The following is a 16,034-nucleotide window of genomic DNA, read 5'->3' as shown; positions in this document are numbered from 1 at the left end:
TGGTTATACTGCTACAGGCAGAGGTGATAAAACAGATCTTCTGTTCTAGCAAGAACCAAATATTTAAGTTTGTCTACTACTTTATTTGGTTCAGATGTATGGATCATGTTCCTGAATATCAGTCTTTTTCCTGAAGATACTGTTTATGCATCTATTTCATCTGTTTCTTCTGGATGGCTGGTAATATCTCTTGCCTCTCTCGTTTGGTCATTGTGACAAGAATAATGAGCCGTCACAGAACAGAAGTATTCAAAAAAATCATATCTAAAAGATACCTTGAAATTATGTGTATACCAATGTATACAGAAAAGCAACATGACTATTTTGAAATACTTCTGATAATACTACAGTCGAATCCTGTTATAACGAAATGCTTGGGATCACATAAAATACTTCGTTATAAGCGAATTTCATTGTATGTGAATTGGTTGTATTTACAGAGAATTGCGATTTCATCAGCTAGCATTGCTTCGTTGTAAACGGTCATTCGTTATAAGCGACTTCGTTATAACAGGATTAACCTGTATTGTTTTTCTCAATAAATCTAAGATTTAGGCCTTAATCTTCATATCTTTTTTTTTTTTACACTATGCACCTCCCTTGTCCAAAAAAGGGGAAAACTTAAATGATAAGTCAGGTCTTTGCGCGATTCTACATAGTCTACACTACAGCATGTTGATGGCGGCCACTAGGTCTTGAAAAATGGACGCCATTTTATTTTAAGACATCAAAACATAGTAATATCCTGAAACTAACTTCAGATTTGAATTCTCCATCCCTAAAAACCTTTAATGCCCATTTTGGATGTGCTAGAGGGGGTAAAAGTAAGTAAATAGCATTTTCAACATGGCCGCCGGTGGCCATCTTGGATTTCCGCGTATATCTCAAATTGCTCAATGCTGACAGAGCTCCAGCATGTGGATTGATAAAATAGAAGGTCTAAACATTGAATATCACTTAAAAAAAAAAAAAAAAAAAACTATAACATTCCAATGCAACCTTAGCCCCAAAATCAGGTTTGGCTGCCGGACTATAGAGTCCACACCTACTGACTTTAAACATTGAGTTAAAAAACCTTCTGGCTGAAAAACGAACTTGTTAAAAAAAAAAAACACACCCTGATTTCTCAACTTAGTGACACTCCTTCAGAGAGAGAGAAAAAATGTCTTGACTAGGTCTAGATCTAGTCTAGATTGTCTAGAGTGGGTCTAGATCTGGACATTACTCTTTGTTAAATTTAAAATGCTAAATGCTACTGGTGCACTTAACATTCTGTTTGACAATTCACTCAAGACTTGTTGCTAAACTGGTTCTGTAAACTTGTCAATGTCTACCAGATCGAAGTTTTAGATTTATAATTGATAAGTTTTTAATTCTTTGGCATACCTTGACTATTCACTTTATTCTTTTATCTCCTTTTTATAACAGGGATTGATCAATTTGATTTTGATAAAACAGGCACACCCAGCGACAATGCAAGCAGACGTTCTTCAGAGTGCTGCAGTGGGATCCTCTCATTACTGGAATCTAGGCCGGTGCCAGGAAGGATACAATGTTGACAGCTTCAGTTTTGCTGGAAAGGTACGTACATTTTATTTATGATTAAACAATTTACTTACCATTGGCTGTAGTAAGTGTTATCATCAATCTACACTTCCTAGAGATCTAGACTCTTAGCCTATATTATGATGAATACAGTGCACTCCCGTTATAAGGAACACAGTTATAACAAAATTCCGGCTACAACGAAGTTAAACTCCAGGCTGCAACATTATCAGCTCTATGTTTTTCATTGTTAATTTGTTCCCTTTTAACAAAATTTCAATATAGCGAAAGAAAGCTGCCAGTCCCAAGGATTTTATTATAACGGGAGTCCACTGTATAGATTGACATCTAGAGTTCTAGGTTACTTAAAAATTTTCTTGGTGTCCAGACACCTAGAGTTTCTACATTCAAAGTCAGTCCTTGTAGATTAACACTAAAATTTTTTGAACATCAAATTCATTTAGACTGAAAAAGCCGATATACTTTTTTGTCACATATTTATATCTTCTCCAAAAATTATAAATGATGTTTTCCTTTATGTATATTCTGTTTAATTATCATCAGTTGTGCTGTAGTTTTGTAGCAATCCAGTTGTGACATTAAGTTTGATGCACTTTTTTATGAGGGACTGAAGATTCCTGAAACATGACTTGTATGTCTCTGTTGGATTATTACTATAGTGCTTGATTACTAGGGGTTGACACAGTGACCCTTGCTTTAGAGTGTTCATAGCCCTTGTATTTCAACTATTTCAAAATTTTCACTGAAAAAGGAGACAATACCTCTTTCACTTAAGGCTGATATTACTTTACAGTTTGTTCATAAAAGAATTTTTTATACTGTCCAGGTTGGAGCATATCACCTCAATGAAATGGTGTCAGTAATCAAACTGTAGTAGTGGTTTCAAACAGTTTAAATGATGTTGTTGTTGTTGTGATAGCAGCAAACTCTGAACTCTGCAATGTGCCACGAGGCCACCCAGAACCAGTCTATGGTGCCCAATGACAAACAGCTTTCTTCAGAGGGTGCTCCAGACAGATCCTTTGAGGATTTGGTAAATAAGATCCTTGCGACAGAGGATGAAAGCCCCAGTAGTGACTGTGTGGACACAGAACTCACACTCACCGAGGAGTTGTTGCACAATCTTGCAGTGGAAAATGGGTAAAAATTGCATCAACTAATTCATTTTCTTTTCTCAGAGTACAGTGGACTCCCATTATAACAAACATGGTTATCATGAAATTTAGTTCCAAAGAAGTAAACATTCAGTTCTTCAAGACTTGCTCAGCTTTTACAAAATTTTTACATAACAAACAAAAACTACCGGTCCCAAGAACTTCATTGTAATAGAGAAGTTTGTCCTCCTCAAAATTTGAATGTTAAAACAATCCAAACTGATAAGGTTCTGAAGCAAGACCACCCAGATACTAGAATCTTGAGTCACGCCATGTCCGTCATGAACAGCTGGTGTTTTGAATTTACACAGCTATCACAAGCTGAAAGTGATTTATTGGTAAATAGCCATAGTTAGCTTTACTTTGGGAATAAATTGACATGTGTGAATAGCTTAATTGATATAAGGTCGTGTATGGTAATGAAGTAACATCTTGGTCTCTGTAGTCAAGTGATGATCTGTCAGAAGTAGTCGTGAAAAAAATACATAGACAGTAAGTACACTATACATTTTCATTTTGGAATCTGTCATATCTGGAAAACAGGGCTAATCTGTGTGAGCAAGCACCTATGCCAGACCTGAGTGCAATGTCATCAACACAAATCATCCAGGAAGCACTGGCGTGGATGCACAAGAATAGGAACATGCAGGAAAACTCTGTGCATGTGAATTTTCCTCTTCAGGCACCCTTCACTCCAGAGAAATCTCATGGAGAGTATTCTGCACAAGCAGCCATGCCTACTGTCTCTGGTATGCTAGACAGCACAAGTACATCAGAGGAAATTAATTCACAAGCAAGATATCCCATATCATATCAGTGATTTGTGGAGACAAGGCTAAGGCATAAACAAACCCTGAAAACTCTGTCAAACTGTGCCTCCTAAAAGAAATCTCATTATGAAAGATATGGAACAAATTGGTGATTTACACTGTACACAAACCACAAAGTGTAAATTATATGTACCTTTCCCAGTTCAAAGAGTTTACCTGCTCTTACTCATAAACTCTGACAGTATAGCCCCATAGAAATAGCCTAACAGCTTTTAAAATTTCTGCTTGTCGTTAATCATAAAATGCATTTTATTACTGAAAGGAACTGTCGAACTAAATCTGTGATGCTGATCTGTGATGCTGCCAACCATATACAATCGTAGTCCCTTTCTTCTTTTTTTTTCATGGATATGCCTAGTTATGCTGTTCTCCTTGTAAAATGTCAGAAAAGTTATGTGCTAATCACTATTGTTGTTTGATTCCTTTAATACAATGTCTTGTACAATAATCTGATTTCTGTTTCATAGAGCTCAGAATTATGTGATTGAAATGTCAGTTGTTGCTTTTAAGAATAAAAAAAAAAACACCAATGAACATATGTCCTCTTTATCTCTAAATTTTTATTAACCTTTCATAGCAATATATGTATTGTTTAACCATAAATATGTTATTGAGGTTTTTTTTTTAATTAAATCATTGTTCCACTGATTAAATCATGATTTGCATTTGTTGTTGTTGGAGGGAATTGATAAGTGCATTCTTATTTCAGTTGTAACTCAACTGCTGATTCAAAGAGAATTTTCCAACTCCAAACAGGGTCTTTACAGGCTGAAGTCTCTTCATACTAATAAGCATGATATTATATGTATGGTGTGTATTCTTGTATTTTTCATTTGTCTTGTACTCTAGTTGAAGACGAGAGTCTTTACAGTGGAATGGGCTCACCTCACAGCTCCATTGCTGGAAGCTACAGTTCGGGAGATGAGATTGGTTGGCCAAATGTAGCCATGTCAAGAAGTGACCCTGAGATGGTCAATGTCCCACCTAACATCAGTCAGAGCCCACAAGTTCGATACCCATCTTCTGATTTCCCCATGGGCAATATTTCTGTCAGGGATATCCAACCTCCACCTCAAAGATTTGACTCCAATCCAGAATTTGGGAACATGCCTTCCCCACAAGAGGGGAATGTCTTCCGGTCCTCTTCCAACACCCATTCATCAAGAGTCTTGCCAAATTGCACTGGAATGAACCCAAACTGCAAAAATCAGAACCAGTTGCAGATCCCTGCCTTGAAAGGGTTCAAAACTAATATGAACATTTCAGGCTGCCACACCCCTCCACTTTCTCAGGCTCCAAGATCCATTGATGCTTGTGCCACTGGTGGTTACCCTCCAAAAGTTTCCCAAGCAGCCAATTTCGCACCAGTAATGCCAGGACAATCATATGGCACAGTGCCTGACCCAATTTTGTCAAATTACCAGAAGGTTCTGCCCTGGCAGACTCAGCCAAGGCAGGTATTTACAAACAATTACCAGAGGCCTCAAGCACATTCCCAAATGGTATCGGGATACCAGAGGCAAGATTTCAATGATCATTTCCAATTCAATGGGAAACAAAATTGTGTGCCCCGTTGGTTGAAACGAAACCAGCCCCTGAACATAGGGTATCAGCAGAAGGCTATCTTCGCAGAGAACTACTCCTCTCTGCCCAACAGTCCTGTTGGCCTATCACCATCCACGGAAATGGGAGAAATTTCCTCGGGAATAGAGAACTGCCAGTACCAGCTTCAGAATCTGGAAAAAGAGCGAAGAAAGGTGAGCAATATGCTCAAATGTCATTATCATATGTCCTCTAAGTTTGTGATGAACACAAATAAAATCAAGCTTCTTGAATTCTTTTATTTTTTTTGTGTGTGTGCATTTATTTGTTACCTTTTTTCTCATAGATGTTCTACAGATTATTTCTATATCATCAGGGATGTTTATCTAATGGTTTAACAAAAGGGGTCATAATAGATATTTTAATATCATTTGGTGCTTTTGTTTTGAATATGAAAATATGACAGAAAATGATCAATACATTGTCGGTGGATATAATCTATCATGGACCACACAAATGTTTCACAAATATTTCTCTAAGTGGTATATTTCACCCACAAATTAGCATTGACCGACCACAAAAAGCTGTCAATGTCTTCAGTAGATGTGAAAATGTCAGCATCTAGGTTTTTTCTTCAGCTTTAAAATGAAATTTCTAATACATGCATCTTTACTGTTATTGTTCATTTTCCATCTGTGAAGATGGCTGGATAGCCCATATTCAGCTACAATAAGCTGGTCTTCCATGGGCCCAGTTGGATGTGAGGTGGGACCACTCCACTGGGTTAAACACCCTGCTCTTTGCAATGAATGAATGGAGCGGGATCTTTTACGTGCATGAGTTGTGACTTTCTCGTACACGGGACCTCAATTTCATGTCCTATCTGAGGGACAGAGTGTTTTGCCTCTTGCTAGAGGGGACGGTATGTTTACACACAACATTGCTCAGTCCAGACTCGGGTTCGGACCTGGGCCCTTAGGATCGTGAGGCAGACGCGCTGCCGACTGAGCCAACTCAACGCCCTGGCATCTTGATCCTGTGTATCAATACAATGAGAAAAAATATCAGTCATCTTTAGAGGCACTGATTTCTTGTCATTCAGTTCATTACAAGATCTTTTCAAAAGCACAATATTACCTGTGCCTATGTAATTTATACAATATCTGGAGTACCAGGTAATCAAGAGTAAAGAAGTGGAAAGAAATTCAGCATGAGACTATAGGGATGTTACAACATGATTGTCTCATTGTTGCTCGATATGCAGCAAGCAATTCTATTTAGATAAGTGTTAGTCTGTCTGTTTTGCTTTGCCCAAATTTAGACGGAGGCTGAACTTGTGAGAATGAATCCTGGGAAACGCATTTCCAGCTCCAATACCATCGCAGTACCTTCTCTCCCACCTAACCCTTCACCTGTGGACCAGCTTATTGTTGAAGAGTACAGAGAGCACAGCAGGGTGAGCAAGCATGAAGAGTGGCAAAAAAGAAAGAAATAGTTGTGATGTAAGAATTTCACATAATATCAATCTGAATGATACCTGAAAATGAAACTTTTGATTTTGTGACAAGGTATTTGTATTCTGTTTGTAATCAAAGTGTTGTTGTTTTATTAACAAGGTCAGAATGGTTTGATAAGTATGGCCAATTTAGAAATTGACATCTAAGATTCTTGGAAATAGATTGGCATTCAATATCTTTTCACCAACATTGGAGCAGTATTGGTCGATACAACTGTGGAATATGTGACCGTGCACCTCAAAACGAACATAAAGTCGCACACACTAATTTTGCGTGAGGACTGAAAATAAGTGAAATGGGTCAACCTAGCCGAACTTGACTTTTTCATATTTTCTGAAAGAGCGGGTCTTCTTTTACATTATGCTAAAATTTGGTATCATAAAACTGGCAGGAAAGTGTGTTTTTTAGCAGTTTATCTCGAACATTTTTGGTAGAATAGTGTTATTAGGTGTGTCTTTAGAATCCCTTTTTCATTTCTGAAAAACCTTGTCCACACTCTTCACTTTCAACTCTAATAATTTTTGAAAGGAGAGTGCTACTGCTTTGAAAGTTGGCATTAATTATGGACAGAATGTGTTAATGAGGCATGCTTAATTTCAGTTTAATCTGATAATCCCTTCATTGTTGTTACTCTGGTGGTTTACTTCCTGTTTTTTGTCCCATTCATCGCACAGCCAGCACGGTTTGGTAAAGATTAAGCACTTGAATAGACACTGTACTTCAGAGCCTCTTTTCTCAGTTCACACTTTTCCTGAGTTTGTGCTTTCTTTCCAATATTTAGATAGGTTAGGAGAGTCCATTTGATTTGAGTTATACATCATTTTAAAGCTTAAAGTCTGCTCTTTCAGAATATGATCTTAACTGAAAATTCACGTCTGTCGACTTTTTGTTTGTTTTGAGGTGCAGGGTCACATATAGAGCACAATTCAGGTTAAATAAGGAAATATGTTTAAAAGAATAACAATAACCTGTAACATTGTTTATCAAATGTTCTGCTTACTTGATCTGATTGGTGAAATATTTTTGCTGTGTGTGATGCAGATGACAACCCTTCTCAGTAAGATTGGAGGCTTGAATTCCAGAGCACTCCACCCCAACATCGAGACCTGCTTAGACAAGTGGATGTCGGCCATCCAAGCTGTTGAGGCTCATCGCACTGCTGAACTCTGCCATAATCCAAAGGGGAAGAGTATGCTGAATCAAGGTATTCAGATATGCCATACATTTGTGTTGAAGGCTGTTGATTAGCTCCTTATATGCCATGATGTCCCCCCCCCCCCCCAAAAAAAAAAAAAAAAAAAATGTCAGCTCATATTTGCAAAAAAAAAAAGTCATCCTGTGAATGTTTCTGGTTTTACAGTACATAGGAAATTCTCTAAATTGTAGTAGGGACTGATCAATTAATTCGTTTGTTGAATAAGAGTATGCTGAAGCAGCTAGTGTTACATTGAATGATTTCTGGCTGAAGAATCCAGCATATTGGTGTTCAAAATAAGATCAGGGGCCTGTTCCATAAAACGTTTTACCTGAGAAAAACTGTGGTCGGAAATGAAAACTCAGGTTTGTTTCATTCTGCAATTGACTTTAACACAGGAAGAAACTGCTAAAATGATAACCTGAGTTTGTTTGTTTTGTGTTTTTTTTTTCAGGTAAAAAGTTTTATGCAACAGGAAGTGTTTCACAATAACTGTACTTTAATTCTCCATGTCTCTGGAAGTGCATATTTACACATATTGTAAAATGTTATATCTTTGATACAGGAAATGGCTCCATTGTGGAGTACAATAACTGTACTTTAATTCTCCATGTCTCTGGAAGTGCATATTTACACATTTTGTAAAATGTTATATCTTTGATACAGGAAATGGCTCCATTGTGGAGAAGGTACGGATTCTCACCTTAACCACAAGTGATGCCCGAACCAAACTCTGGTGTGCCCTTCAGTTGTCAAAAGAGAAACATATCCCCCCACTCAGGAAGGAACTCCTCAACTTCATACCTGATGGAGTTCGCTTGGTGTGAGTTGTACACTCAGTGGAGCAGAGCTAAAAGTAATCTTCAGCTGTTAAGTTCTATGTGTTCAAGATCTGCCATGTTTGATCTTACAATGAGCACCAATTCAGAAATTGGTACAAATGTTGAATTCACATATATTATATCATTCTTGAATGCAATTTTTGTCACTACGCATTTTTATGGTGGCTTGCATGAATAGGGATATTTTTTTGAAAGTTGCTTCCCTATGACTTTGATCTAATATAGATAGAGATTTTAATTTGATATGTACAGAAAACCTATTTTCCTTTCAGTTCATAAGAGCTTACTGATTTCTTTTGTGTACTATACGGTAGTGTGAAGAACCCCATCCCCGTGATATTCTACATGTATCATGAAGAAAGTCTAGAAGATGATACCATAAGAAGCAAGAAATATGGACATATTAGAAGGAGCAATCCAACATCATGAGAGTTTTGTATTGGTGGGGTAAAAAAGACCATCTCTTCTGAAATACAAAATGGATATTCTATTTGATTACTTGCTAACATTCATGTTATAACCTTGATATTTTGTCAATGCATGCTCAATTTTCTCACAATCCTGTATATCCATTTTATTTTTGTTATTTCTCAAAACGCTTTGATCAAAGGTGTATTTTCAAGGATTGATGTCTGTTAATAGTGTTTGTGTGCCGTGAATAATAAGTAGGCTATATTTTGTCTCTTTCTGACTTGATCAGGATTTTCGATATCTATCAAGTATGAAATTCATACATCCATGGCAACATGTCATATTTCCCTAATGTTCATCCAAAAGTGATGTCATTGGGCACTATCAGCGAACTATTCTTGATAAAGACTAAAGACATGCTCACCGAAATTTGATGATACATGGTACTAAAAGATTGGCAATTTATTTGGCTAATGGGTGTTGAGATAAGAATATAGGCATGACCTTTGACAAGTTTATAGTGCCATCATAGATTGTAATATGGACATCAAAGTCCAGCTGTGATATCATGATTGCTTTAAAGTGGACTTGCAATCACAATTTCCGAACTTAATTTTTATCCTGTGATCATTCATCGTCCGTTGTGCGGCATCAATTTTGCATTGTTTACTGTGCATACACATTTCCAGCTTCTTCAAAACCCCATGATGGATTTTCACTTCACTTGACAGGAAACATCCATAGGATGATGGGATCTCAATTGTTGAAATGATCATCATGTTCCTCTCCCAACCCCCAGGGTGCCCCAACAACCAAAATCAAATAATGTTATCAAACAAATATCATTCTCCAGGCCTGAAATGATAGTCTATGCTATGAGTAAATACATTTAGGAGTGTACTTTCAAGTTTTGTTTTAGCACATACAGGGGTAGCCCCCTTTGGGCCAGAACAAAATTGGGGACCAGTTTTCACATTTTGCTCTTTTTGAAAAAAAGAAAGAAAAGAAAGCAAGGTCAAATTTTCTGTAAGCTTGGCAGGTGTCATCACCAATGTGACAAAATAGACAACTGGACGCAATTTCCCCTGAATCACTGGGGGCCCCCAAAGTACGCCATATGTGCTATGTTCTTTCTAGGTTGTAGTCAGCAAGAATGCGTGGAAAGTGAACTTCCGCTACTCGAGCAAGCAGTAGACCGACTAGGTCTCTTTTACTACTTTTTATTTTTCCAGAAAATGATGTTCACAAAGTTGAGCATTTATATGAACTTGTGTATGGAACGCATATATCTTAAAGTGTTTTATAGATTACATAGCACCAAGTCTAACGACTGTTGACTTTATTATGTCATGATAAGAGGTTACTGTGATATCAGAGTGTACTTTGATAGGTAAAGCCATAGACCAAGTTGTTGGTTTATTAGCCGAGAAGTAATCTGTTTAATATGCAGTCAGCACAATAATCAGTTTTCCAAAAACAAAGCATTCAGAGTGGTGTCCTGGTCTACGAGGAATCTATGTCCAAAGCGCCACTGGGATTGAAGGAGAACATACACACCTACTAAGTTTTGATCAAAACTAAGAATTACTAAGTTGGAACAAAAATGTCTAGTGTGAAATTTCTGTACTGATTAAAATAGGAAAAACAAAATCATATTTTCCAGGATGTCTGGGGATATTCCATATTCTGGAAGAGTAGCAATCAATAATATTGAAATATATTCAATAATCATTATTTGATATTTGAGTCGTTTAAGGTACTATGCTGTGTATATATACAATTTGTTAGAAATCCTCAGAAAGAAAATACTGGAAATCTTATTGCAAAATGTATGATACTTAAATTCATGTTCCAACATTCATCTTGCCTCGGAACCATGTATAGGTTTTTAGTGAGTCGCAAGTTTCAATAATGTCAATGTACATTCAAATGAATGAATGCTGTCTTCATAAGTGTCAAACATCTGTGATTACTTCCTCTTCTTTTCTTTTTTTTTGTGGATGTACCTATCATTCTGCTTCAACATTGACAACATTTTTGTAAGCATTACTTTTTTTTTATATATTAGTCTGATCAAAATTGTACAAGAGTTATAATGGTTTGTTTTTACTTGTTTTGATATGAATTGTAACATATTATGTTTTTCCATTCTTTGTGGATGTGTCCATTCTTGACAAAGTTTGTATCATAATGATAAACACTGAATGCATGATTGTGATGCCATTTCAACCATTTGGAACAGTTGATAACCCTTCCATTTTACTTCCATACATATAGCATTATCAATGTATCAATGAATAGACGAAGATATGTACAAGTATTTGCAACTCTTGTTGTACCAACGTGAAAATATTGCTACTTAGCAAATTTATTATATATATCTGTTGGTCTAAAGCCGACCACACTTGAATTTCCTAGTTTCTAAATTTCATGTTCGTATATTGTAGTAGCCAGATTGAATTGGAGAGTGGAACAATTAGAATGCCAGTGAAGGTTGATCGACAAGCGTACAATGAAGTTAAAGGATGGATAGGCTTGGTTCTAGCCCCTAAATTATTTTCAGAGTATTTAGGTAAAACAGTTATATTCTGAATTTAATTTATGTTGTCTTCTAATCATGTTGATGTGGGTAAGAAAAATGAGGACTTCAAATAGGTTTATTTCAAATATTCTTTCATAATTTCAAGGTCTGAGAAGGAATAAAAGAAGGATATTTTACCAGAGTGGATATTAAAATTGGAGATCATGTGGTATGTTTAATTTTCTTAAATGAAACACTTAAGGGAAGATATTTTGAGATACTTAGATTTATCATATTTTCTGATAACACCTCACAGCAGAGAGATCAAACCGAAACGACTCTTGGAACTCTTCTGTATCGTTTATGGATATAACCTACAGAACTTCATTTGACAGGCCAATCAGAAAATTGCTTGAGTCTGCCTCGTATTAAACACTGATCATGATACCTTGGCCTCTCACATGGCTCTCATGCTATAAAGCATCCAAATTTTGATACACACTGCTCATGAGTTACATCATCCTGACTACATGTATTCCACAATTGTACTTGCCATTTCATCAAATATATTTTTGCCTATGCTAATCACGGGATTCGAAGAGAATGATTTTCTAATAGCATATATTTTAGGACTTTTGGAATGAAAATTTCACAAGGTTAGAAAATGCTAGATTTACTGGATATTTATAGTATACGTTGGTTAATATTATTGGGGACGTAGCTGAAATATGTCAGTCGTTTTGATGGAAATGTATACAGAGTTTGATTTGAACAGGTCCATGAATTCTATGAACAATTAACGGTAGATGATAATTTGCTCAATTGATTTGGAGCAAACAAAAATATACCAGTAATGTATCTTAGATCATATTTGAATTGTGAAGAACATTAACGCATGTATTTTTTTTTTCCTCTGGACAGAATTTTGGCAAATGTTTTCCTGTACAATATGTTGCTAGTTACGTGTTTGAAGAGTTGAAATAAAAAAACATGTTTGCACCGTTGAAATGTGTGATCCTTTTCTGAAATCTTTGCTGTTTCTTGTACATGTATTATACAATTATATATCCCTGACATTATTGGCCACTTGTTCTTTACTTTTAATTCGCTTCCTATCATAATATGGACAACTTCATGATTGAGATAATCAGTTCATTACACTTTGTTTACTGACTAGAAACATGTATGATGCTATACAGGAGGTGATAGCACCATGTATGTGAAAGGCTTTGATTATCCCAGGTAAATTAATTGACAGAACAATCAACACAAACATGGCAAAGCATGAAGAATTTATCATAGGATCCCAACAATAAGGTAGCGAATGACAAAGAAAATGTTAAGGGGGCGAGGGATAGATTGGAAAGGTATTTACTGCATAGTGATATGTATGTGTGTGTGTATATGTGTGTGTGTGTGTGTGTGAGTGTGTGCATGTTTGTTCATGTTAATTCATGTGTGTGTGTATAATTATATATTATATTGAAACAAGAAAGGGAAACTGACCAGAAACAAATAATAAATAGTGAAAACTTTTATGTCAGGTTAATGTGTGTGTGTGTGTGGCACACATACACACACTATAGCTTCTGACCACACGGGTTTGGGACGAACATCGATCTAGGGCTTTCAATAGCTCAGTCGGTAGAGCACCGGTCTAGTAATCCGGAGGTCTCGGGTTCGAATCCCGATGAAAACCCATTTTCTTTGCTCAAAGTTTTCACTATATATATTATATATAAAATATATATTAATAAAAATACAAGTTTATTCTCTAGTATATAATATAGTATATAAAATATTAATATTATATAGATATACAGTACATATACATTGTTCATACAAATATACATGGATGAATACTTGACTATTTCAAATGCCCCTGTCAAAATGTGGCTTTAGAGACCACAAATAAAGTCATGCAAATAATCGTGTATAATGTGACTTACAGTTTGATTAATGTGTATAACATTCCCATTACAGCAAAATTGAAAGTATGACTGATGTTATTTTTTTTTCTCAAAATTTTCTCAAATGGCCTTTGTTCTTTCCTATATTGAAGTGTTCACACACACATAGATTACATCTGTGTCTGTGCACGGGCCTAAGTGACTGTGTTACATGTTTTTCACTCTGCATAAGAGACTTGTTTTGGACTTTCAGTGTCAAGAGTATAATGATACCACTTCTGGTATCTGCATTTTAAACCCTTGTGTTTCTTCTGCGTCGTTACTACTTCAGAGCTAGACGAGTCAGCGTTTCGATACTGCTAAATACAATGAGTCATGTACATGGTTGCATTTCGTTCACTTGTCCCTGGCTTTGTGCACACATAATTATGTCCTTTCACTTAACATTGCTATCGACGAACAGGTCTTACTTTAAGACAATGGAAACCATAAAATTTCGCAAATCCACTACATGCCCAAATGGAAGTGAACCCGTCTAAGCTTTTGTGATCTTTGCTATAATTTTGACAACAGTCGGGGTGGCTATACACAGAATCCACATCGCGGGATTCACGCTGTCACTTGTACCATGAGCGAGGGCTCAAAGAGTACTGGCAACGAAACCTTAATAGCGCCCTCTTCATTATTATTTCTTTCAGTGGAGAAATGAGAATAATGATTACTGTGTTTTTAACACTACCAAATTACCGCTATGCCGTCAAATTCCTTTTCTTTATCTTCTACTTCTTCAGACAACTACTTCTTCAAACAAACAACATGGTCACGTTTGTAAATGCTGGAAATCCGTGTCGTGAAAAACGCAGGACGCTCTATTTCCATATGCAATATTGGAATTTGAGATTTAAAAAAAAAAATCACATCATGCAAGTGTTTTCTGTCCTTTTTGTATAAGTTCTGTGAATTTAATATCGCTGAAGGGCAATTAACTCGAACAGCTTATTTTTCTTTCTTCAAAAGTTACTTGAATTAAGGTATCAGAGACTGATATGAAACTTTCATAAGTCTTTGCCGTTTGTTTTTTGTGTGTGTGTGTGTTTTTGTGTGTCTGTTGATTGATTTTATTTGTCTTTTTTTGGGTAATTTTTGAAACGTAAACTCCTTTTCAGCTGTACTCAACAGGCAATCGTACATGCGTGACTAACGCTTTGAAACAATTTTTCAATTTACGCCCCTCGTTCACCGGCACAACACGTCCCTTATAAGGAGGCTTACAGGGGGGTGTTTCATAAAGCTGTTCGTAAAGTTACGAACAACTTACAAGCAACTGGTGATCAGTTCTTGTGCTGAATTATGGAAATTCTGATAAGTGTAGCACATCAGAACTGATCACCAGTCGCTCGTAAGTTGTTCGTAACTTTACGAACAGCTTTATGAAACACCCCCCTGGTATAATTACGCTTTGTCATCCACTCTAAAACGATGCTGGAAGCAGCAACAACATCAGGGGGGGGGGGGGGCATTTCATGAAGGAACTTGTCGGATAAAATATCTGACAAGTCAATTATATCCGACAAGTTTTGAGAAATTCTTTAGTCTGATTGGCTGATTTCTCTGAACTTGTCGGATATAATTGACTTGTCGGACATTATTTTTATCCGACAAGTTCCTTCATGAAATGCCCCCCAGGTCACGTATGAAAATACATTGATGTACGACTCTGTTCAAACGTCAGTTATCATTGTAAGAAAATTAAAGATAGACCTTGTTTAGTATCTGACAGTGATGATGGTCTGATCTTGTAAGCGTGCTTTCACAACAGTCTTTTTTTTGTGTGTGTGTGTGTGTGTGTGTGTGTGTGTGTGTGTGTGTGTGTGTGTGTGTGTGTATGCGTGCGTGTTCTTTTGATAGTGAAAATCATAACAAGTTACGTAGTTGAAGAAACAAACGTAACCGGAATATTCTCTCGTGCATATCTCAGCACTGAGTAGTGAATAGATTTTATCAGATGTTACAAGTACGTCTTGGCGTGAACAGTCATTATTTTAAGCAAATTTTTTCAAACATAATAATATGTTACTATTTCATAAGAAAACTCTTTTAACTACCAAGACTTGTCACTCCCAATACACGAAGATTCATAGGCCATGATCATTTGACCGTTTTGAGAAGTTTGGATCTAACTTGACGAATAAAAATTCACAGAGGTAGAAGAAAAACACAAAAACAAAGGAAGCCATCGCAGTACCATGCATCAGTAGAACAAAGATTACGATCAAATCTAAAATGAGGTGCTGCTAAGTGTTTATCTGTTGATTCAGAGAACAGAATCCAATTATCAATGCGGCTATACCATTCTGCTTCCACACCTTTAGATGTCAATACTTCGCAATACCAAAAACTATTTATATTCACTTCATTTTTGCTGTAGATGGGCCACCGATAGCGCAAGGTTGACCAAGGCACTCATTGAAAACAGGACGAGTACTAAGAAATTACCCTGGATAGATAGTTATCTCCTTACCGTTATCATGTGGGCTTTAGACTTT

The 16,034-nt window shown here is 36.4% G+C and overlaps 1 protein-coding gene across 1 annotated transcript; it reads left to right on the top strand.

Moving 5' to 3' along the window:
• Positions 1-1,351: 1,351 nt before the first annotated feature.
• Positions 1,352-12,586, top strand: LOC140237618 (uncharacterized). Its single transcript, XM_072317547.1, has 7 exons — positions 1,352-1,581; positions 2,486-2,706; positions 3,264-3,378; positions 4,411-5,307; positions 6,414-6,548; positions 7,651-7,813; positions 8,471-12,586. Exons 1-7 carry the CDS (start codon positions 1,474-1,476, stop codon positions 8,629-8,631), a joined length of 1,800 nt encoding a protein of 599 aa, XP_072173648.1. The 5' UTR covers positions 1,352-1,473; the 3' UTR covers positions 8,632-12,586.
• Positions 12,587-16,034: the final 3,448 nt, after the last annotated feature.

The sequence above is a fragment of the Diadema setosum genome, chromosome 14 (assembly GCF_964275005.1).
Source record: "Diadema setosum chromosome 14, eeDiaSeto1, whole genome shotgun sequence".
NCBI lineage: Eukaryota > Metazoa > Echinodermata > Echinoidea > Diadematoida > Diadematidae > Diadema > Diadema setosum.
This window is presented reverse-complemented; position numbering and strand designations above follow the sequence as displayed.